Source organism: Nannobrachium achirus, assembly GCF_963921795.1.
Source record: "Nannobrachium achirus genome assembly, chromosome: 4".
NCBI classification, from domain to species: Eukaryota; Metazoa; Chordata; class Actinopteri; order Myctophiformes; family Myctophidae; genus Nannobrachium; species Nannobrachium achirus.
The window spans coordinates 11,137,332-11,162,666 of NC_137813.1; the positions used below are offsets into that span (position 1 = coordinate 11,137,332).

General features: G+C 43.8%; 1 protein-coding gene across 1 annotated transcript in view; it reads left to right on the forward strand.

Annotated features, from left to right (window-relative positions):
- Positions 1–4,654: 4,654 nt before the first annotated feature.
- Positions 4,655–25,335, forward strand: part of tecpr1b (tectonin beta-propeller repeat containing 1b) — a gene marked incomplete at both ends in the record, with an annotated part of 51,557 nt that continues 30,876 nt past the window's right edge. The window contains 11 exons of the mRNA XM_080723028.1: positions 4,655–4,879; positions 9,291–9,470; positions 11,066–11,188; positions 11,661–11,783; positions 13,024–13,198; positions 14,779–14,879; positions 15,260–15,361; positions 19,830–19,960; positions 21,028–21,360; positions 22,055–22,211; positions 24,398–24,638. Of these exons, the coding sequence (XP_080579154.1) occupies positions 4,655–4,879; positions 9,291–9,470; positions 11,066–11,188; positions 11,661–11,783; positions 13,024–13,198; positions 14,779–14,879; positions 15,260–15,361; positions 19,830–19,960; positions 21,028–21,360; positions 22,055–22,211; positions 24,398–24,638 (1,891 nt within the window). The remainder of the gene's footprint in view (positions 4,880–9,290; positions 9,471–11,065; positions 11,189–11,660; positions 11,784–13,023; positions 13,199–14,778; positions 14,880–15,259; positions 15,362–19,829; positions 19,961–21,027; positions 21,361–22,054; positions 22,212–24,397; positions 24,639–25,335) is intronic.

The following is a 25,335-nucleotide window of genomic DNA, read 5'->3' on the forward strand; positions in this document are numbered from 1 at the left end:
TATCAAGAAAATGAAACATGTCAAAAAGGTTGCCGACCCCTGATGTAAATTACAGTAAAAGTAGCTACTCACTGACTGCAATGTAGAAGTTCAAGTGCAAGTAAAAGTCCGGAATTCAACATACTTGAGTATAAAAATTAAAAATACAAACATATTATTGGTATCAAAATATACTTAAATGTACAAAGGTAAAAGTACTCATTATGCAGAAGGTCCCATATTCACAAGTTCTTTTTTTTAACATCTGTTGTTTTTGATAACATTTTAAAAAAATCTTAAAAATAGTTCACACATCTTCTCTTCTGGGGGGTCTCTGGCACAATACCTTACCAGATGGGGTCCGAAGCCAAAATACAAACATGTCAAGATGGGATAGGCCTAAAAATGATAGCTATACATGGATATTGTGTTAATTACAAGGTCTACATCACTTATGCAATGACTGGAACAGCACTATTAATAAATAAATGCATGCAAGTGCGTGCGTGTGTGTGTGTGTGTGTGTGTGTGTGTGTGTGCGTGCGTGCGTGCGTGCGTGCGTGCGTGCGTGGGACAGGGAGAGAGCAAGAGCTGATCAAAGCACCTTATACTATTAAATGCATCATATAGCCTATTATTCAAGGAAAGGTGACAAGAAATCTATAAATAGTAATATTGACCAATTTGCTATCTATTGTTTATATTCCTTACTATAATTGCATTTACTTTGTATTGTAGCCTATATTAGATTATTTTGTTATATTAGCCTTTAGATGTATTTTTATTTCATCTTATCTTAGCTCACCTGTTCCAGGCTTCTTGATTTGTTGAATTTCCCCCACAGGGCTAAAATAAAGTTTTATCCTATCTTAAAGTGTAACAGGTGAAACCAACCAACCTTTAGTTTTAGTCTTCAATAATTCATATTGGCTGCTCTGGGAAATCAATTATTGAAACATGCGCGTCAGTCTGCCCTGCCTGGCAAACCAGCCCCAGCGCTCCTCCAATCACAGCGGCGGATCCACGACCACCTGCAGAGTCTCCGACCAATCGGAGTCGCCGGGCTCGTTCCCCGTTTCCTGTTTGTGTGTGCGGGGCTGCTGGGAGACGGCGCTAGCGTATCACCGCTCAGCTTTATTCTAAAGAGAATTAAAAATCCCATCGTCACAAAACCTCAGGAATGTTTACAAATGACGCTATGGCACGCGCACGTTCCCGTGCGTCGTAAACGGCCGTTAATCCGTGAGTAAGAGACCGTTAGAAAACGGTGTTATTATAACTTGTGTAACGTTTATTTTAGATATAGCTCCTCGCCTGTCCTGCACCGTCCCATATGGACACCATGTAAACAGGATTACAGCCGACTTTACTATAGCTATGTCTGTCTGTGGGACAATCCCTGCTGCCTGCGTCTGCTTATACGGGTTTAATAGTGTGATCATTTAATATCATGTTCCATTTGATTGATTTATTAGATCCCCATTAGCAGTTACTATACACTGTACAGTCACAACAGCTATACTCTTCCTGGGGTCTTAAAATCATCAACATCAGCTTATTTTACATAATAAATCATACATTACATTACATTCATACAATACACAACAGTAGCCTACAATACAAAAACACATAAGCTGTCTAATACATTTGTAGCCTATTGTTTGTTGACATTGGATCTGTGTGTGTGCGTGCATGCGTGCGTGCGTGCGTGTGCGTGCGTGCACGGCCATGCTTTCTTTGCAGGCTGGCAGGGCTTGTGTGGAATGGAGATGACGAAGAGAGGTATCTGCTGTCTTTCACCTGATGCCATGATATTCTCCACTGACTGACTACTAACTGCCTGCAACAGGATCGGATAGTTCAAATATTCAGGTATAATGTTACTGTGTGTGTTATTATTAACGGTCATAATGGCCATTATTCCATCATGTCTGTGTTATAGGTCTGCACACCTGCATGAATGGATGCGAGTGTCATTAAGTCCAGAATGCACGGTGGAACTTTGCAGCCCGTGTGGAAATATTTGGAAACCTGAGTAGGCTATGCTAACGCTTGGTTCTGCATGCAGACTCCCTGCAGACTGTCTACACTCACTCTAGAGCAGGGGTTTTCAAAGTGGGTGACGGGGCACCCTGGGGTGCCGCGAGACAACTTGATAATATTTGGGATGTATTTGGACACTTGAAAAAATATTTAGTATCATTTTAAACTTGAAGTACAAAGTTATTTTCAGTCAGTTCTAGGAGTGTCAAGGAGGCAGGCAGTGGTGGAATGTAACCAAGTGCTTGGTAACAGGAAGAGTGCCCTTCATTTGTATGCTATTGAAATTGTATTGAGAAAAAATAAATGCTAATATTTGTTCCAAAAAGCTTCATACCCTACATCAGTGGTTCTCAACCTGTGGGTCGGGACCCCCAGGGGGGTCCCCAAATTATTTTGGGGGGTCCCCAGATGATGAACTTAATGTGCAACATTACAACATTGCAACATTTTCTCACTCAACAGTGAACAAACCAACATAAAGTTTAAGTGTATAGACTAATAGAGGGCTTCTAAAGTGACAATTTAAGGACTTCTTATTAAACATTGGCTAAATTGTCAAATATTAGAGGCAGAAATTGTGAAAATAGCCGATCTACATGCTCACAACGCCTCGCAACGCAAGGCGTTGTGAGCATGTAGATCTGCTATTTTCACAATATAACCGTGTTATACAAAATGTAATGCCTCAACTCTTAGTGCTCGTCAGGGTGGGGGGTCCCCAGTTAAAATGTGATTATTTTGGGGGTCGCGGCCTGAAAAGGTTGAGAACCACTGCCCTACATAACGACAAAATATGACATAGCTCTGTTTACACAACGCTGTACCCCCTCCAACTGTATATGTTCCCAATTTTCAACAGTTTTTATTATGTTTTGAAACTTGCTCTGGCAATGTAAACGTATGTTTTCTCATGCCAATAATGCTCCTTTGAATTGTATAGTACTTTACATTACTTAAGACCATTTTCAAACAAGTAGTCCTATGTGTCTTATACAAAGCCAAATAGCAGCAAAATAATCAAAGAGATAAAACAAGGCTTTAAAGTTGGACAACCAGATATTGCTTTGCTTCTCAACCTTTTCAGACTGCACTGCATTCCAGTAATACGCATTTTCGTTTTGGTGACTGGACTTCCCCTAGAGCTAAAAACACTCTTCCAAGGTCTGGTGCCCACTCTGTTTTAGGGCCAGGATTTCCCTAGTTCCCAATCTTCCAAAGTTCCAAGGTTCCCATTTTTCCATATAGTGCCCACAATGTTTTGATGCCCACCCTTCCTGTTATAGTTTATTGTTGCTCTGTGTCCTAAAATACATTTTGGCACTAGCTTTGGCTACAGTGTGTGCGGCCACTTTTCCGTCTTTTTAAGACATATAGTATTTTGAGATAACACTGTTGTGAGCCTGCACCACCACAAGGACCTGGTGTGCGTAGCATTCCTGTGCACATAGTTTATCTTACAAACTTAATCAGAATGCCCATCATAGTTTGTCTGTTGGTCTGTGAAGGTCTTTGCACACTGCTGCGTTTTTCGGTCCGAATATCGGAGTGAATTTCGGAGTGCGTGAATAAAAAAATCAACCTCACGTTATGTCAATCACGTTTGCACACTGCCGCCCGTTTCGTATTTATTTTCGGACCAGGGTTGATTTTTCAGATTTTCGCAGCTGTCCCACTGAGTCCCTTGCTCTCTCTCTCTTTCCTCTCTCTCTCCCTGGCCTACGGCTTTCGGATTTCCAAAACGCAACGAAAACACACCTTAAAAACAACCACCTTAACTCTGCGTCCAGCAGTTGTTCAATTGTCTAAAAAACATAATACAAAAATCAATAATGTTTCTGCCTTGCTGACCATCTATTTTTCCACCTTCAGATATACTGTACTTCTCATAATCATAAAATGTTTACAAATCTTCCCCAAATATTGACCAGTAGGCGGTTCAGGGCTGTGTTTTGCTGGGCATGCCCGGTGCCTATAGGTTGCCTGGGGCCCCACACAGTCAGGGCCGTGTTTTGCTGTAGGCAAATTTTTGTCTTTCTATTTTTAGATAGAGATAGAGATAGAGATCAAATCAAATCAAATCACCCTTTATTTATAAAGCACATTTAAAAACGACCAAAGTGCTGTACAACAGGTAGTCTCGCAAGGCCAGACTGTTGCCTCAGTTCAGTGCAGCAGCGGCTACTTCCGATACTCGCCGTTCGGGAGCTGCCGTTCCAGACTCTATATAGCATTTGGAGATTTTGGAATAGTTGTCTGGCAACGCAAGACTATACAACAGGAGAAATCAATGCAACAGGAAGACAAAACAACAATACATCAAAATAAAATACAATGTAAAACAGACCAAGTGAACAAAATAAAACATAAGCTCAGCTTTGATTAAAAGCCAAGTTAAAAAGGTGAGTCTTTAGGAGGGACTTCAAAACCTCGATAGACTGGGCAGACCTGACATGCAGGGGAAGGTTGAGATAGAGATAGAGATAGGACAGACAGACACCTGGGCAGTAGGGATATGTGGGCACTTAGAGAGGTGGGCACCTGGACAACTAGGCACTAGGAACACGTGAGCACTTCGGGAGGTGGGCACCTGGACAACTGGGCACTATATTGTTATTGTTATTATCATTCCAGAATGCCCATCACGTTGCTGTGGGCGGTGGATGTGTACGGCAGGGTGTACAGCCTGTCCACCGCCAGCGGGCGCTGGCAGCTGGCTGACGACCGCCTGCTGGAGCTGAAGCGCGTGACGGCGGGGAAGGGGCGGAGCTGGGGCGTGGGCTGTGACCACCGCATCTACCTGAACCTGCTGCCCAGCGAGAGCAACATACGATACCGAGAGGAGACCTACGAGAACCAGGTACGTCTCACTTAAGATCATACATGGGCAACTGGCGGCCCGGGGGCCACATGCGGCCCCCACCTTCACATGCGGTCCCCACCTTCACTTAGTGCGGCCCGCAGGTTAATATTGGAATACTGATATATTGATTTCAGCTCTTACAATTCCAAATGTAAACATGATGGTCTGCTTTAATCATATATCTATATTAGTAGCTTAATGACCAGTACAAGTCTTTTTTATGTCCCATGTAATTAGCCAGTAGCCCTAAAAGCTTTTGTCCAATGCTAGCTTAGCAACCGGCAGCTTGCCAAGGCTGTTGCCAAGGCAAACCATGGCAAGCAGGAAGTTATTCTAAACTATCATTGGACAAAAGCTTTTTGGGAGGGGCATAGCTACTGGCTAATTGTATTTAAGTTCATAAAGTTAAAGTTAAGAACATAAAAATGCATTTAAAAATAAATACAAAGTTTACTTTTCAAGATTCCAATTCAAAAATGGCTAAATATAATTCAGGATTCCATTTCAAAAATGGCAAAATAGATGATCTACAAGTAGATCAGCTATTTTTGCAATTCTTGACTGTATATGCAATGTGGCTCTCTGGAGTGAGTGTGAAAATATAGTGGCCCTCTTGAGCTTTTAGGGCTATTTTTGCTTCTTTTGTATGACATACTAGAATGACAAAGTAGGTGTAGCAATATGCAATGTGGCCCTCTGGATTTAAGTTGGAAAAATAGTGGCCCTCTCCATCATCAAAGTTGCCCACTCCTGCTTTGAGGGCACAGTTTGAACCATAGGAGAGGCCCTTGGCTAACAGGGCTTGGCTGGGCCACGGCTGGGGAAGTCTGGGCAGTCTCTGCAGCACACTGTGCACAGTGTGCACTGTCCCCACAGGCCAGAGTGAGCCGCAGAGGGCTCCCACCACTCTGAGGTCAATACTGTTCAGTCGATAAGAAAATAAAAAAAACATTAAATGATGGACTGGGTTGCGGGCCGCCCGCAATGCAGGGTACACAAGGCCCATCGACAGATTATTTAGAACAGGGGTCTTAAACGTTTTCAGGCCAAGGGAGAGTTGAGAGAGAGATGAAGCAGGGACCCCCACAACCGTTTCATAGATTCCATATATATAGTTTAATTGTTTGACAGCACAATCAGTTTATTTTGGATTCATGTCAATTTGTGTTTTCAGATATTTAACCACTTTAGCCGTCAATACTCAATAAACTTGATCTTTCACTCTGTACTTGGTCTGCTCTTTTTACCCTCTACACCAAACCTCTTTGCCAAAAATAGCAGATCTACAAGCTCACAACGCCTTGCAGTTCTTTTTGGTTACAGTAATATAAAAAGGATTGGAAGATTTGGAGGACCACTGTAGTAACTCTGCAGACCCCCTGTTGAAGACCCCTGATGTAAAACATTACATACTGGGGTAATGAAAGTATACAGACCCCACGTGGAGAACCAATGGTTTAGAGCAGGGTTCTTCAACGTTTTTCAGGCTGTACATATTGTATAAAATTGTGTTGCAGATTAAACCTTTTCATAGATGGCTTCATAGACTTGTTTGACAGCACTGTCAATGTGTAGTGTTGTGTTGGATTCATGTTCATGTGTATTTTCAGACAGTTAACAACTTAAACCAATACTAAGAAAACTTTGTCTGCTTTTGGGCATTTTTACCTTTCAAGATGGGAACCCCTTCTGGGGTAGCTATTGCTATATACAGAACATAGCAACATACATTTGTTTTGTCATTTTCTAATACATTTGTGACGTTTTTCAGAAAACGTAGGTCAGCATTTAGAAGGTATTTTTTTAATCGGCCTCAAGTAGGGAGTTGATTTACCAAAAGAAAACACAAAAAGTTACGATTATGGAGAGGTTTCTGCCCGACAGCAATGATATGAAAAAAAATGTCTACACACTAGGGGTGTAACGATACATTTTAATAGCGATTCGATACATATCACGATACATGGTTGACGATACGATACATGGACGATATTGGTTCATTCATGGTGATACGATACGATTCGATTCAATGATTTAAAATCGATATAGTAACTATTTAGCAAATAAATTAAATCTGTGTGAAAGGTGTGGATAGTGCAGGTTTTTAAGGGAAACATGTATTATTATGGATATAAATAAGTAAACACAGTGATTATCTGCCAAATACATGGACATTGGTAATTGACAAAACGGCACCTTGACATGAACTCAGAGATTACACACATTTATCAATAGACCAGTGTAGCTATATGGAAAGGAAAAGTAATTAAACCCCTCCTTTTCATTTTTTTCTTCTTAAAAATGCTAAATACAATGCACAAGTAGGTAGTATTGATATCGATTCTTTGCACTGCCGATTCGATACGATAAAAAATAAAACGATACGATTCGATTTTAGCTGTTTTCATTTCGATAGACTTCAATTTTTTAAGTTAAAAACGATATTTCGATACAGTTACTATATTGTTACACCCCTACTACACACACACACACACACCTTACAACTTAGTAGAGTAGTGTGTTGGAATGCTACCTGTCCTGGACATGGAGTGGTGGTGGTGGTAGGCCCGTCACAATTATTACATAATCGTCTAATCGCAATTATGTGACTTAATCACAATTATTGTGTCATAATTGTTATAATCGTTTCCATGTTGAAACATTTTCATATGTTCAAACATTTTAAAAAATGCGACACATCGTGAGCTTGTAGATCGGTTATATACACTATCAATGTTATTTTTCAAATATAAAGTTGTCAAATATGTCAGTAATTTCTTTATATTTAGGTTATGTGTCATATCTGCCATGTGCATAGTTGACACCTCTAATGTACTGCTCGACGACACTGAAAATGAGTCTAACCACTCAGCTGTAATTTCGAGAATAAATAAATATTAAAAAAAAAAAAAAAGAAAAATAGTTCAAAGCCTACAAGCCAAACAGAAATGTAATTGTCAATGACAAAAACATAATTAAATCGTTAATCGCAATTATTTGAAAAAAAAAATTGAAAAGAAAATGAATTGTCATGTACTGTAAAATGTCATAATGGTGACAGCCCTAGGTGGTGGTGGTGGTAGGGGCCTAAAAGAGCCTCTGTGATTCTTAATCCCAGGGTTCCCACGGCCATGAAATTCCCGGAAATATTTTGAAAAGGTTTGGAATTAATCAAATGTTTTGGAAAATGTTTGTTATAGGCCTATACAATGTTTTGGCTATTGATTTTGTTCATAAAAAAAAAAAAAAAAACACATCCCAAAACATTTCTAGCATTATGTGAAATACGTGTGTGTGGCCTAATGTATACAGGACGTCACACGACAAAAATAATAGATCTACAAGCTAAAAACACGTAGTGGCACCTCGATAGGTTGTTAGCTTGTAGATCTGTTCTTTTTGTCTTGTGACACCTTCGCTGGAGTCTGTTTTTTGGTTGCCAGGGTGTTCCCTTTCCTCTAATTCTGTCCATGTTACGAGCCCTTCTGAGACTGGTCAATATTTAGGCCTGAACACATTATGACGCAATATTTTATGCTTTAAATATAAAAAAATAGCAGATATACAAGCTCACAGCGCGGCACCGAGTGCCGCGCTGCGAGCTTGTAGATCTGCTATTTTTGAAAAATCTTGAAAATTAGAATTTTCATCCGATTCTATAAGTGTCTTTTGAATCCTTCTAAGATTTTTGGAGAATACCTATGTTTCTATGTCAGCAATCTGGCCAAAAGGTCCTTTTCACTTAACTGGAGCTCAGTTAGTCTGTTCTTGAGAGACTACTACTATGTCAGTGGTGCTCAAACCTTTTCATGTGAAGGACCCCCAAAATGATTTTTATTTGGCCACGGACCCCCATTTCAAAATATCTAGTTCCAGGGACCACCCAGAAGCAAAATTTGAGTTACAAACGTTCGCTTTGAAAATACATATATTCAAAGATTTGCACACATTTTCACGACTTTTTCAAAAATAGCAGATCGCGCTGTGAGCTTGTATATCTGTTATTTTTCACTGGTTAAAGCATTCAATAATTCTAGGCCTAAATGGGTTAAAAACAACATCATTTGAGCATCATTTGAGCTTGACCCAATGACATTTTGCATCTTGTCTTCCATAATGTTGCTAAAACAACGCCAAAAATCAACCAATAGAAGTCATGCTTTTCCCTCTGAAAACTCAATTCCATTTCGACCATTACCCGATCTTTTCCTCCAAGAATTTGGATCCCCAACCCAAATTCCTCTTCTCTCTATTCCATTCGCTATATTGAGTCTATCTTGGGCCATTGATGCCACCCTGGAGCAAGAGCCTCATTAGTGCACCGTTTGATTGCCATAGGAAGTTATGGAAATGTTATAAATTCCTCCCTGACGTTGTGTCCCATGTCCCCTGCACATCATGTCCCCAGAGATGGAACCCAGTGGACGGCTTCACAGACGTGCTGCTGCCCACGGACCGCTGGCCCTGGAGCGACGTGACGGGCATGACGCCCCAGCCTCTGGCCAGCTTCCAGCTGCCCTCGCCCAGCTGGGAGTGGGAGGGGGACTGGTACGTGGACCACAGCTGTGGAGACCCCAGCCAGACGGGGGTAAGAACTGTTGACACACACGCGCACACACACACACACGCGCACACACACACACACACACACACACACACACACACACACACACACACACACACACACACACACACACACACACACACACACACACACACACACACGCAGGCATGCACGCACGATCCGGAACCACAGGAACCGGATCCAACATTGAGGAACCAGGAGTCGGTTCCATCACATTTTGGAAACCGTGAATACCAGTGGGTCTCAAACTTTTTTTTTTTATGTAAAGGACCTCATTAACTCTAGGCTGTGCCTGTAGGGGCTCTTAAGTCTGACATCATTTTGTAGGCAGAGGAGAACTTTTGGGGCCAAAAGGCCCCAGCGCCCGTGAATCTTTTTACTATTTTGACTATTTACTAATTTGTCTTCTCTTTCTTATTGACAGGAAAGTGGTAGAATTATACTTTAGTTGTTATTTTTGTCTCGGATCTGTTGAAATAGCGAGGGAAACATATTGACAATAAATCTGCTTGGAGGTCTGACTACAAAATGATGTCACGGCTTAAAAGCCCCATACTCAATACTCTGTACAATTATACTCAACGGCAATGGCCAGTGTTAACTCATCCAGTGCCAAAACCGAACATGTTCGGTTTTTTAAAACGTATTACATATGCCAAAACCGAACATGTTCGGTTTTTGAAAAAGAAAAAAAAACTAACATACAGGGCAGCCATGTTTGTTTACATAACATGTAAAACATAATGGCGATTATCTCAAGAATGCCTGAACGGATTTCCAATCGGATTTTTTTGTTTGAAAGCTGTGAACAAACTGCACAAATCCACTCCAATGCAATCCAGGATTGCATTGGATTTTTTAGAGCTCATTCTTCTCTGTTTTTTTCCCATGCATGAGGTGTGCAAGGTTTAATCATGGCTAAGTTCACGAAAATAAGGCTTCTAAAATGCTTGGTAGCCAATAGCTAACTTCAAGCTAACTTCATCCTCTTCCTGTACATGCACAAAGGAAAGTGTTCAGGCAAGTCATGGCTGCAGGGCTTCTGCATATACCAGCATATCTCTATGGGATTTTCTATGGCACCTGGGGCGCCCTCTAGTGGTGAACGGGTGGCACTAAAAGAGTTAATTGATTTGCAAAAAGTACAGAGGTGTACAGTTATATATAATATAATTATACTAGTAAGACACCTCAGGGCGACAAGCAACATCGTCCTAAAGGGCGAGGTAGTGCCACAGTGATGTGGACATCAGGGATGTAGACATCAGGGATCTCCATGTAAATAAACTACATTTTATGCAGTGGATTTAAATGTGATTGGTCCTTCTCTCTCCCCAGGAATGGGAGTATGTGGTGGATTTAAATACGATTGGTCGTTCTCTCTCCCCAGGGATGGGAGTATGTGGTGGATTTAAATACGATTGGTCGTTCTCTCTCCCCAGGGATGGGAGTACGCGGTGGATTTAAATATGATTGCTTCTTCTCTCTCCCCAGGGATGGGAGTATGCGGTGGATTTAAATGTGATTGGTCCTTCTCTCTCCCCAGGGATGGGAGTATGTGGTGGATTTAAATATGATTGGTCCTTCTCTCTCCCCAGGGATGGGAGTACGCGGTGGATTTCCCAGCCAGCTTCTCCCAGGAGAAGACGTGGAAGTCGTGTGTTCGTCGCAGGCGATGGATCCGATACAGGAGATACACAGCGCAGGGCACGTGGGCCAGGGTCAGTCTGGGATCAATGAAAGATGCTGTGGCCTCCAGTCTCTGCTGTGTCTAACCTGCTGCTGCTTTGTTTTAGCGATTTTAGGATTTTGATTTCAGTGGGTGGGGGCATGCGTATACTGTAAGTGGCTAAATATGTCTTTTTAGACACAATAAGCCGGCAATATCTTTGTTACTATTTACACCAGCCGCCATAAGTCACATCTGCCCATGAAAGATTGCGGTGCATCTTGGGAATGGGCTTATTGTGTCTAAAAAGACATATTTAGCCACTTGCATGCATGCCCCCAACCTGGGGGCAAATCTTTAAAATCACTAAAACGATAGAAAGAAGTAAATGAAAACATTTTAACACTCATCTCTAATAACTATCTAAAATAATATGGCCCCTTGTTGTCAAAAAACAAAGTTGTCCTTTAAATTAGTTAAATTAAAGGTGCTGTAACCCATTACCCCCTTCTCACCCCCACCAGATCCCCCTGGACCACCCCAAGAAACCCCCCCTCCCCCTGTGTGACATCAGCTGTGGAGGCTGGGAGATGAGCGACCAGTCTGGGAGATACCCCTACCTGTGGGCCGTGTCCCAGCAAGGACAGGTATGCTATGCACCCACGCACACCAGGACACCGCAACAACAGTACACACTATATAAAATCAAATGGTAAATGGTGCATTTTTAAAGCACTTTTATCCAAAGCGCTTTACATAGATTGAGCATTACACACCCATTCACAACCTGGTCACCGGGAGCAACTAGGAGTTCAGAGTCTTGCTCAAGGACTCTTCGACACTAACTCTGGGGGAACCCGGGATCGAACTAGGAACCTTGCGGTTGCCATCCGGCCTGGCCACAGACCCCCATCTGAAAATATTTCACTCAAAAATGTACAATATCAATATAAACCTATTAACCTAATTAGTAACAACCTAATAAGTAAGTAGCCTTGCAGAGCCTTGAGGCCCATACGGCAGGAGTCTATCTCCTGTTTCTGTAGCGTGACGTGAGGCAGCTTTATGAACAATTACACATGACGCTAGACATGACGCTAGTATGTCGCAGAGACCTAATAATCCAACCCTTGATGCTGAGCGCCAAGCAGGGAGGCACTGGGTCCCGTTTTTGGTATTTTGGTAGGTAACTGTAACCTCAAGAAGGATCAAGACCACTGAGCTGCTGAACCCTGAAGGTATCGTGTAAACGCTCCCTGTGGTTACATTACACCCTCAACACTCTGCTGACCACTTAAGCTTATTCACTGTACGTGTAGTGAGTGGCGAGGTCAGATGTCATACATACATATTTCATGTTGTAGCCCTTGCGTTTCAAGCTCATGTGTTTTAGCACACAGCTACAGCTACATAGATGACCAATAGACAACAGCAGCCTGCAGTCCAGCATCTGATTCACTTCACTTATTCACCACAAGAGGGCGGCACAACCCCACGCATTTTACCAAGGAAAACCCTGAGATCATTATTTCATGTCTTGTCAGATCTATTTATTAGTGGTGTAAAGTAACTAAGTACATTTACTTAAGTACTGGATTTTGAGTTATTTGTACTTTACTTGAGTATTTCCAATTTCCAATACTTTTGCTTCTACTCCACTACATTTCGGTCGCATTGCGACACGTTGTGAGCTGCTATTTTCAAACATTTAGTACTTTTACTTTTGGTACTTTGAGTATATTTTGATGTCAATACTTTTGTACTTTCACTCAAGTCAATTTTGAATTCCGGACTTCTACTTGTAACAGAGTATTTCTACATTGCAGACAGTATTGATACTTTTACTTTAGTAAGAAATGCAAGTACCTTCTCCATCCCTCTGTGTAGGTGTATTTCCGGGAGGGCATCCAGCCCCGGGTTCCAGAGGGCAGCAGCTGGGAGGAGGTGGAGGTGCCCAGGGAGGTGGGGCAGATCTCTGCCGGGCCCGGGGACCTGCTGTGGGCTCTGCTCTGGGATGGAAACCTGCTGGTCAGGACCGGACTCACCCTGGACAGTCCTACAGGTAGGACCCTGTAACCCTAACCCTAACCCTGGACAGTCCTACAGGTAGGACCCTGTAACCCTAACCCTCACCCTGGACAGTCCTACAGGTAGGACCCTGTAACCCTAACCTAACCCTGGACCTACAGTAGTCCTACAGCAGTGGTTCTCAACCTTTTCAGACCGCAAACCCCAAAATAACCATGTTTGAACTGGGGACCCCCTCACCCTGACGAGCACTACTTGAAGTTGGAGGAGTTGAGGCACTACATTTTGTTTTACACAATTCAATTGTGAAAATAGCAGATCTACATGCTCACAACGCCTCGCAACACTTTCTGCCTCTAACATTTCACAATTTGGCCAATGTTACATCTTTCATTTTAGAGGTAAAGTGATTTTATTGTCACTGTAGAAATGTGCAGATACCCTCTATACACTTAAACTTTATGTTGAGAAAACAATGTTTCAAATTAAACTAATCTGGGGGACCCCACAAAATCATTTGGGGACCCCCCTGTCTACACCTAACCGTAACCCTCACCCTGGACAGTCCTAGCTGTCAACAACTTTCAGTACAAATTAAGTGAAATTTACTACAATCCCATAGCAGAAACAGCACTCATTAAAGCTGCAATTTGGGATTTAGTTTAATGTATAAAAGTAATTTTAATCTGCGTCCCGTGATTGTCAGTTACATAGTGGGTGGAGGTGGTTCAGTGGGTTAATGTTCCTGTCTCCTCAGGTACATCGTGGGTGGAGGTGGGTCAGTGGGTTAATGTTCTTCTGTCCTCAGGTACATCGTGGGTGGAGGTGGTTCAGTGGGTTAATGTTCTTGTGTCCTCAGGGTGGAGGTGGGTCAGTGGGTTAATGTTCCTGTGTCCTCAGGTACATCGTGGGTGGAGGTGGTTCAGTGGGTTAATGTTCTTGTGTCCTCAGGGTGGAGGTGGGTCAGTGGGTTAATGTTCCTGTGTCCTCAGGTACATCGTGGTTGGAGGTGGTTCAGTGGGTTAATGTTCTGTGTCATCAGGGTCGAGGTGGTTCAGTGGTTAATGGAGGTGGTTCAGTGGGTTAATGTTCCTGTGTCCTCAGGTACATCGTGGGTGGAGGTGGTTCAGTGGGTTAATGTTCCTGTGTCCTCAGGTACATCGTGGGTGGAGGTGGTTCAGTGGGTTAATGTCCTTGTGTCCTCAGGTACATCGTGGGTGGAGGTGGGTCAGTGGGTTAATGTTCTTGTGTCCTCAGGTACATCGTGGGTGGAGGTGGTTCAGTGGGTTAATGTTCTTGTGTCCTCAGGTACATCGTGGGTGGAGGTGGGTCAGTGGGTTAATGTTCTTGTGTCCTCAGGTACATCGTGGGTGGAGGTGGGTCAGTGGGTTAATGTTCTTGTGTCCTCAGGTACATCGTGGGTGGAGGTGGGTCAGTGGGTTAATGTTCTTGTGTCCTCAGGTACATCGTGGGTGGAGGTGGTTCAGTGGGTTAATGTTCCTGTGTCCTCAGGTACATCGTGGGTGGAGGTGGTTCAGTGGGTTAATGTTCTTGTGTCCTCAGGTACATCGTGGGTGGAGGTGGGTCAGTGGGTTAATGTTCTTGTGTCCTCAGGTACATCGTGGGTGGAGGTGTCTTCTCCAGTGAAGGAGGTGGAGGCTCTGCATGTGTCCGTGGGGGTCAGTGTGGTCTGGGTCGTCACCAAGGACTTCAAGGTCGGTCAGAGCGGCAGTTTTGAATTTAAATAGAATTGGTCCTCCTTATTAATGTCGGTGCATCTCAGAATAAATACAAAAAAAAAAACGCTAAATTAAATCAACAGAGCACAGCTTTAATTTTCCCCCTTGTGCTTTATCCCTGCTCACAAATATTGGTGAACTCATTCTAAACAAGCTTAATCAATGAGGAAAATAATTTGGTAGGTGCAGCAATCATAGTGATAGTTTGGGCTGACGCTTGTGCGTGCGTGCTGTGTGTCTCTCTCTTATTGTGTGTGTGTGTGTGTGTGTGTGTGTGTGTGTGTGTGTGTGTGTGTGTGTGTGTGTGTGTGTGTGTGTGTGTGTGTGTGCGTGCGTGCGTGTGTGTGTGTGTCCAGGTGTGGTTCAGGCGTGGTGTGAACTCTCACAATCCGTGCGGCTCCGGGTGGATCAGTATCGGAGGGGAGATGATGATGGTGGACGTAGGACTCAACGACCAGGTAATCACTGAACTGGACCTGACTCTATGAACTGGACTGGTACCAGGTAAACACTGAACTGGACCTGACTCTATGAACTGGACTGGTACCAGGTAAACACTGAACAGGACCTATTTGAACTGGACTGGTACCAGATAAACACTGAACTGGACCTGACTCTATGAACTGGACTGGTACCAGGTAAACACTGAACAAGACCTGACTCTATGAACAGGACTGGTACCAGGTAAACACTGAACAAGACCTGACTCTATGAACTGGACTGGTACCAGGTAAACACTGAACAAGACCTGACTATGAACAGACACTTTTATCCAGCTCAGTAGTACACTTTTATCCAGCTCAGTGACCTTGTGGTTAGAGCACTGGTTCCCAAACACTGGGTTGGGACCCATCCGTGGGTTGCGGACACCTTTTTATGGGTCCCTTAATTCTTGGTTTCCTACATTTTGTTCAAAAAACATCCCACAAAAAGCTAAGATTTTCATGAATAAAAAGAAAATCTATAATTAAAAAAATCTATAAGTAATTTCATTAATACATAAATGAAAAATCAAACTAGTGAAAATAGCCGATCTACAAGCTCACACCACAATGCGAAGTAACACGTTGTGAGCTTGTAGATCTGCGGTTTTCACAAGTTTGGGTCCCGGGCAAACGTTTAATTTCTCTTTTGGGTCTCGAGCTAAAATGTTTGGGAACCGCTGGGTTAGAGTGTCCGGCCTGAGATTGGGTGTCCAGGTTCGATTCCCGGCCAGGTCATACCAATGACTACTAACAATGGGACCCGATGCCTCCCTGCTTGACACTCAGCATCAAGGGTTGAATTGGTGGTTAAAGGGATAGTTGGAGACTTGATTTCATGGATATGTTTTTATTTTTGTCGCATTCCTATAATCGCTATATAATATCTATATATCTATATATATAATATCGCTATATAATATGGAGACACAAAGAGCCTGCTTTGTTCCCTATGGAGACACAAAGTGTCTCCTCAAATTATAGGCTTAGTAATGTGACAAAAACAAACAAAAAAAATATCCATGAATTCAAGTCTCCATGAGTAATCGATAGAAATAAGTCATTTTGGGGGTGAACTACTCCTTTAAGTCCCTGCGACATGCTAGCACCATGTCCAGGGGGTGTACACTCTATTATAGTACGTGTACATCAAGTTGCCTCACGCTACAGAAACAGGAGATAGGCTACTGCCCTATGGGCCTCATGTTCTCAGCAAGGCAGCAAAGCTGGCTTACTTACTTTATCCGGTGTGACTTACAAGTCTGAGATCAGAATAATCAGCGTAAACTGATCTAGTACTACTCTAGTCAACACACAACAAGGTAAATAGTCACATACTCTGTAAGTAGAGTGCAGAGAGAGAGGTGTAGTTAGGCTACTGTTACCTGGTAAATATCAAACCTAGTATCTGTCTAAACAAGATGCGACGCGTTGTGAGCTTGTAGATTGGCTGTTTTTTTGGCAAATGTTCCGCCCTAGTATATTATATATGGATGTTGGTGATATTTTGATTATCGCGATATCGTTAATCGCAATTTGTTTGTATGGTCACAATAATCGAAAATGTCATATCGTCCCATTCTTACGTAATGGGAACCAGGCTACACTTCAGGTCAGGCCAGGGCTGCCCAGGCCTGCTCAGGTCAGGGCAGCAGCCAGGGTGGGGTGGAGAGTTCTGGCTTCAATCCCCGGTGCTGACTGTGTCTCAAACACTGTGGACTTTGCAAGCACTGCAAAACCCTCCGATCCCACCCCACAGATCCCACCCCACAGATCCCACCCCACAGATCCCACCCCACAGATCTCACCCCACAGATCCCAGCCCCATGCTCAGGGGCGTCACAAGGGGGGGGGGGGGGGTGGGACTGAGTTACTAGTCCAACTTACAAGGTGGAAGGGCCTTAATTATTTTGTACTTTAGCTATTGAAAAATAGCTAAAGTAAAGGGGGGGAAGTAACGATAAAAAGTCATAACTCAACATTTGTAACTCAAATTTTGCTTCTGAGGGGTCCCTGGAACAAAATATTTTGAGATGGGGATCCGTTGCCAAATACATATCATTTTGGGGGTCCTTCACATGAAGAAGTTTGAGCACCACTGACATGGAAACACAGGCTTTTCAAAAAAAAAAACTTTTCAAGATTTTTCAAAAATAGCAGATCTACAAGCTCGCTGTGAGCTTGTATATCTGACATTTTTCAATAGTTAAAGCACAACATAATGCGTAATAATGCATTCCCAGTCTAAATAGGTTAAACCCCCTCCCCCTATGAAGAACATTCATGGGGGGCCTGCAGTGAATCCTTGTACCCAGGGCCCAGAATTTGGTGTGACACCCCTGCCCACACTGTCTCTCACCCCCTCCATCCTCGCCCCACGGGGCCCTGGTGTGCCCCCTCCCATCGAGTTCCCTTGTAACGTGAGCAGAGCAGAGCCCAGCGTTCCTGCCTTATATAAATCCTGTGCAGACTGACTGTACTGACACACTAGACGGGAGACTCCCTAATTAGAGCCGTTGGCCCAGGGTCAGCTCAGTGCTGGAAGAAGAAGAAGAAGATGAAGTACTCTGAATGTTCTTAAGTAAAAATACCCCTAATTAGAGATGGCACCACGTCAGTGGGTGGAAGAGGAGGTACTCAACGTAGAAACACTCTGTTAAATAAGTAAAAGTATCCTTATAGAGCAGGGGTCTTCAACGTTTTCAGGCCAAGGTCACCTTAGTTGAGAGAGAAATGAAGCAGGGACCCCACACAACCTGTTAATAGATTCCATATAGTTTAATCTTTTGATAGCACAATCATCAGTGTATTTTGGATTCATGTCAATTTGTGTTTTCAGATATTTAACCACTTGAACCATCAATACTTAATACACTTGACCTTTCACTCTGTACTTAGTCTGCTCTTTTTCCCCTCTACACCAAAGCTCTTTGCCGAAAATAGCCGATTGGCTAAAGTTCTCCGGATATGGACGCTAGGGTTTAAGTGGTTAATATAAAAAAGGAGAAAAAAAGGTTTCTATCACACAAAGATTTGGAGGACCACCTGTTGTAACTCTGAGGACCCCCTAGGGGAACCGGACCCCCTGTTGAAGACCCCTGTTATAGAGGGTATGTGCATGCATAAAGTGAACGGAGTGGCAAATCGAGTGGCAAAGTGAGTTTAACATGCAATCGGATAGGACTTTTCTGTTTGGATGTATGGGTGGTCAAGGCCAGAAAGTGTTTTTTTGACACTCAGTAGGCATTCCCACATAACATCCGGGTATGATTCAGAATTTGACACAGTGAGCTTGTAGATCAGGGGTCTTCAACGTTTTCAGGCCGGGGACCCGCAAACTGATGGGGAGATGGAGCAGGACCCCCTACCACCTCGTAAGGTGGGGGGGTCGGGGCTACGACATATCTTTTATTTTAAACATGTACAAGTTACAGCGAGCAGGGTGGGCCGTACCACAACCATTTCTAAACATACTACTTATTAACTGAGAACAAATGTCAATAATATGTCAATAGCAATCATGTATTCAAGCTATTCAAAATGGATAGAATCATGATTTATTTTTTAACATAAATGTGGAAAATGGCAAAAAAAAAAGAAGGAATTTTTTTTTTAAATCCTTTTTTTTTTTTTTTTTTTTTTAGCAATAATTTCGCGGACCCCCTGCAGTACCTCCGCGGACCCCCTAGGGGTCGCGGACCCCCTGTTGAAGACCCCTGTTGTAGATATATACATCCCCTAAACATCGTCTCCCAGCAACTATCGCCTTTTACGTCTCGCCCCCAATAGTAGGGTGATTTCATGTTATATGGCAGTAGTTCTCAACCTTTTCAGGTCGCGACCCCCAAAATAATCATATTTTAACTGGGGACCCCCCACACTGCATAAGCACTTGGAACTGTAGGAGTTGGCATTACATTGATTTAGTTTTACTCGATCTACCGATATTACATTGTGAAAATAGACAATCTACATGCTCGGTGTAGCAGATCTGCAAGCATGTAGATCTGCTATTTTCAGAATTTCTGCCTCTAATATTTGACAATTTTACCAATGTTTGACCAGAGGTACTAAAAATGTCTTTAAAGTCCTTAAATTGTCACTTTAGAAATGTGCCTGTATACACTTATACTGTATGTTGGTCTGTTTACTGTTGAGTGAGAAACATTTAGCTAAACATCGGGGGACCCCCCAAAATAATTTGGGGACCCCTCTGGGGGTCCCGACCCACAGGTTGAGAACCACTGTTGTATGGGGCATGACAACGGAACAGCTATACTTTGTAATAATGATAATCTGCTAAATCAAATTGTGTGCATGTGTGTTCGTGTGTGTGTGTGTGTGTGTGTGTGTGTGTGTGTGTGTGTGTGTGTGTGTGTGCGTGCGTGCGTGCGTGCGTGCGTGCGTGCGTGCGTGCGTGCGTGCGTGCGTGCGTGTGTGTTAGGTGTGGGGTGTAGGTGAGGACCGTGGGCTGTACTTCAGAATGGGCGTGACCACATTAGAACCCAGTGGGAGTGGCTGGATCCCTGTCTCCGCCCACTGGGGTGGCAGGCGGCAGGAGATAGCTCCGCCCAGGTGAGTCATCACAATTCCATCAGTTGAACCTTAGTTAAAAAAAAGAAAGGAAAAAAAAAACATTATATTGAAACATTCATAGACTGACTAGATGAAAACTGATTAAATTCTTTTAAAAGTGCATGTTATAGTGTATTTACCTTACAGTGATGTAGCTCAAACATTGGCTAGATATCTGTGCAACATTACTTCTTTGGTTAGAAATAAAAAATAGTACTCCTTATTGACTTATATTACTGTACATTACTTATACTTATTAAAGGTAGGGTAAGTGATTTCATTTAAGTTTCAGTGTCAGTTTTCATGTAGGTGACAGGCGGGGGCCTTCCTCCAATCATGATCAAGTGAGGGCGGGCCTTGGTGTGCGTAAGGCCCGCCCCCACTCGACCAAGATTGGAGGAAGGCCCCACTCTTATCCTGATTGGAGGAAAACCTGTCTCCTCCACCAAAACTGAAACTGCTTTTTTCCACTCACAGGGGATAAGGCTGAAGTCCAAACAAGGACCAGACACTCTATAGTAACTAGTACCATTAGATAGACATAGACCCATTTTGTTATTATTTGAATTAAATGAAATCACTTTCCCTACCTTTAACGGAGCAAGATATATCGAGAATATATCGCCGATATGGAGTTACATCATGACAAAGGTTAACTACACAACCCAAACGTCTACTAAAGTGTCATGGTATTTAAATAAGGAATTAAACTTTAGGCCTTTAAACAAAGGACGCAAAACATTGCAAAACTCAACAGTAGGGATGCTGGGATAACTGTAGTCTTGGATTTGTGGTGTGTGTGCGCGTGCGTGCGTGCGTGCGTGCGTGCGTGCGTGTGCTTGCGTTATAGCAGTGATAGCTGAGTGGTTAGTGTCCATACCTAGGACTCCGGAGGTCCCAGAGGTCGCAGGTACGATTCCCCGCTCCAGCTATCACTGCTCCCCTCCCCGCGCTCCTTGTGCGAAGCACTGGGGGTCAGCTGGGTTAAGCTGAAAACTGAATTTCCCTTGTGGGAGGACGTAGGTAAATTCTTTTTTCTTCTTCTTTTTTTGTTAAAGGGATGACAGTGAGTTCGGGGGCGGGCTCACAGAAGCCTCCCAGGGCTCGGTCCTGAGCTGCACAGACTCAGACTCCACCGACGTGGGGCCGAGTCCCGACTCACCCAACAACTCCACAACGTCGCCCCCTGCTGTCCTGGAGGCCCCCGCTGTCCTGGAGGCCCCCGCTGTCCTGGAGGCCCCCGCTGTCCTTGAGGCCCCCGCGGACCCCCCCTCCTCCTCCTCCGTCACCGCCACGCCCTCGCCGCCTCCCCACGTGGCCACGCCCCCTCCTCCCTCCACCGTCCAATCGGAACCTCCCATCAGGACCTTCATCCCCACCAGCGACAGCTTCATCACCAGGCACGTGCACGCATAGACAGCAAAGGGGGGCTTGAGCCCCTGCCCTTCAACCTGTCTGTAAAGACAGGTTGAACCATCTCCAGACCATGAATGCAGTTTTCACTATGGTGAAAGAAATGAAAACACCCTCTTTCTACCACTTTTTGTGGTCACATGTTCAGATACTGGATTCTGATTGGCTTAAAACTGTGGTAAATCAGTCGACAACCTTGAGTTGGCTAATGGACCCTGCCCACTGTTGTGTTGCATGATTGTAACTAAACCTTGCAAGTTACAACTGTGTTTTCTTTCATTTATATGGTAGAAGTGGTAGAAAAGCTATTTACCATTCGAGGGTCGTGGGTTGTTGGCTGATTTACCACTGTATCAGGGTTGTTTGGCAACCCTGAAACAGTGCTATATCAGCCAACAACCCAGTCCCTCTCATAGTAAATGGCTTACTTTCCATGCTAAGGCAATTGCCTTAGCTCACCTGAATTGCCCTCTCCGTGTAGAAATACATGCCGTTACGCCACACCCCCAGTATTGACTTGATTATGCTAAGTTCAGTGTGGTATCAAGTACCGAAAATAGCCGACCTCCAAGCTCAGAGCTTGGAGGTCTGCTATTTTGGAGGTTTTCACCAAAAGGCCCTTTTTAGTAATGTCAGCCCCTGCCTCTCTAACATTCTCTGCACGTCCCTGTTCATCCCCAGCCTGGTGTCGGACCGCGAGAAGACCCCGTCGTCGGGACCGCCCCGGGACGCCCCTCCCCCCACCCTGGAGGATGAACCCCTCCTCCAGGGGGAGGAGATAGACCTGAATGACGCCCGCCTCTCGCTGCTCTCGCCGCTGCCCCCTTCTCTGGAGGAGGTAGGGAATGGATGGGACCATAAGCCAGTGTTTCTCAACCTTTTTTTCTGCATGGGCACACTTTTCATGTCCCATGAATCCATGGGCACACCGACAAAATACGGTGGTGTAAATATCGTCGGGAAGAAACCTTGTATCTCCAAGTTTCAAATCTGTACGTTTCTTCGCAAAGTAAAGCCTTGCTTCATCATACAAGGCGTTGTGTGCTTGTAGATCGGCTGTTTTCACTAGTTTAAATCATTTTTAAAATGATAAATACAATACTGGCTTTCAAGCAGTTTCAAGGGGCACACTTGACCCTTCTCAGGGGCACACCAACGGTCCCCAGGCACAGCGGTTGAGAAACACTGCGATAAGCAATGTTATTGTTTATCGTGATTAAAAAAATATGCTGACATTAATCGTATCGTGGAGATTTAATTTATGGTGATGTCGTCCTCACATGTCATGCGCTGGGATCGATTCACCTTTTTATTTGCCGAGCTGCATATCCGGTACCACTACGTATAGGGGTGTAACGATATAGTAACTGCATCGAAATATTGTTTTTCATATAAACAATCAAAGTATATCGAAATGAAAACAGCTAAAATCGTATCGAATCGGCAGTGCCAAGAATCGATTGTATCGATACTGCCTACTTGTGCATTGTATTTAGCATTTTTAAGAAGAAAAAATTAAAAGGAGGGGTTTAATTACTTTTCCATTCCATATAGCTACACTGCTCAATCGATAAATGTGTGTAATCTCTGGGTTCATGTCAAGGTTTGTCAATATACATTGTTCATGTATTTGGCAGATAATCACAGTGTTTACTTATTTATATCCATAATAATACATGTTTCCCTTAAAAACCTGCACTATCTACACCTTTCACACAGATTTAATTTATTTGCTAAGGGTTAGGGTTAGGGTTAGGGTTACTATATCGATTTTAAATCATTGAATCAAATCGTATCTCCATGAATGAACCAATATCGTCCATGTATCGTATCGTCAACCATATAGTGATATGTATCGAATTGCTATTAGAATGTATCGTTACACCCCTAACTACGTACTACTCTTTTTTCTCACTCTCTACCAAATCTCTTTGCCAAATAATAGCAGATCTACAAGCTCACACCGCGTCGCGTTGTGACGCGTTGTGGGCTTGTAGAGCTGCTATTTTTTTGGCAAATGTTCCACCCCAGGATAATTGGGGATGTTGGGGATGGTAACGACCCTGCAAGAGATCGGGCCGTAACTCGCTATGCCAAGCGAGCTAGCTCTCTTGGCGTTGCGGGTTGCTTGCCTTGTCTGCTAGTGGGAGGCTGGGGTTCGCCTCCCGGTTAGAGGCGGACTGCCCCACTCAGTCTTCCAAACGTTACAATATCGTATAATCGCAATTTCTTTGGTCACAATAATCCTGGTATGAAATAGACCAGAGGGTATGGACATGACATCATCATCATACAGTACCTGGAAGTTATGTGGGTAAAACTAATTCCTGGCCTTGACAGCCCACGCATCAAACAGAAAAGTCCTATCTGATTCCATTAAACCAGGGGTTCCCAAACCTTTTTGTCTCAGGGCACCCCATAAATATATTTTTTAATCCGAGGCACCCCTACATTATAATTTTCACTCCCAGCACCTTATAAATTATTTATAGCATATCGTCGTTGTCGGGTGGAAACCTTGTATGTCCAAAACCGTTTGTTTTATATTTATCATCTATAAAATGTACTAAACTAGTGAAAACAGCAGATCTACAAGCACACAACGCCTCGCGATGCGAGGCGTTGTGTGCTTGTAGATCGGCTTTTTTCACTAGTTCACTAGTTCACTAGTTTTGTGCAACAGAGGTTTCTGCCAGACAGTGATGATATTTTAGTGATTATGTTGCGAGGAAAGCGTTGAGATAATAGCCATGTTGGTTAGAACTGACTGAAAAAAACTTTGTACTTCAAGTTTAAAATTATACTAAATATTTTTTTCAAGTGTCCAAATACATCCCAAATATTATCAAGTTGTCTCGCGGCACCCCTGGACTGCCGTCACGGCACCCCAGGGTGCCCCGTCACCCACTTTGAAAACCCCTGCATTAAACAACGTTAAACGATGTTAAACTCACTTTGCCACTCGATTTGCCATTCCCTTTATGCACGCGCATGCCCTCTATTTTCATATGGTCCCATTCCTAGGAGGAGGGGGCGGCGTCCGGGCCGGACGTCCCGTGGAGCACGGTGGACCTGGAGGGGGCGCAGGCGGCCAGGATCAGCGCCCAGCAGGCGGCGACGTTGGGCGGCGACGGCGGGGGCGCGGCGGCCCTGCTGCCCTCCCATCACCCCCTGGGGGAGGAGGACGCGCCCGTGTGGGCCTGGATCTCCGGGGGAAGCTGTGACGTGGAGGCCACCTCCCAGATCAGCTGGCTCAGTCCTACAGGTACCGTATATATACAGGGTTCCCACGGTCATGAAATTCCTGGAAATATTTTGAAATTAGAAAAATATTTTTCCAGTACTGGAAAAGTTTTGGAATTGATCAAGGGTCCTGGAAGGTCCTGGAAAAAATAGCTATGCCATGCTCACAACGCCTCGCGTGAGCATGTAGATCGGCTATTTTCGCAATAAACGTGTTATACAAAATTCCTCAACTCTTAGTGCTCATCAGGGCGGGGTCCCCTTTTCAAATATGATTATTTTCGGGGGTCACGGCCTGAAAAGGTTGAGAACTACTGGCATACACTGCCTGTCTTTGGGCATTGCGCATAGGAGTAAGCGACTCATTATTGAGCTGAATTATTGTTATATAGTACTGGAAATCGGGTAAAAATTCTGGAAAGGTTTTGGACATTAATTGGCAAAGATGTGTGGGAACCCTGCAGGTACCGTATATATATATATATATATATATATATATATATATATATATATGTTACAGTGAGTTTGGGTAACTCAGTGAGATCGTGGTAAGAGCGCTCATTTTGTCGTTCACCACACACCCCTAACACCACCTGGATCAATTCACTTTGATAGTCTCTTATCAGCGCACCTCTGTATTTCTGCGTAGTCACCAAGAGATGGCGACAACAGCCATTCACTTGTGTAGTCGCTGCTGACGTCACTCGTTTGCGACTCTT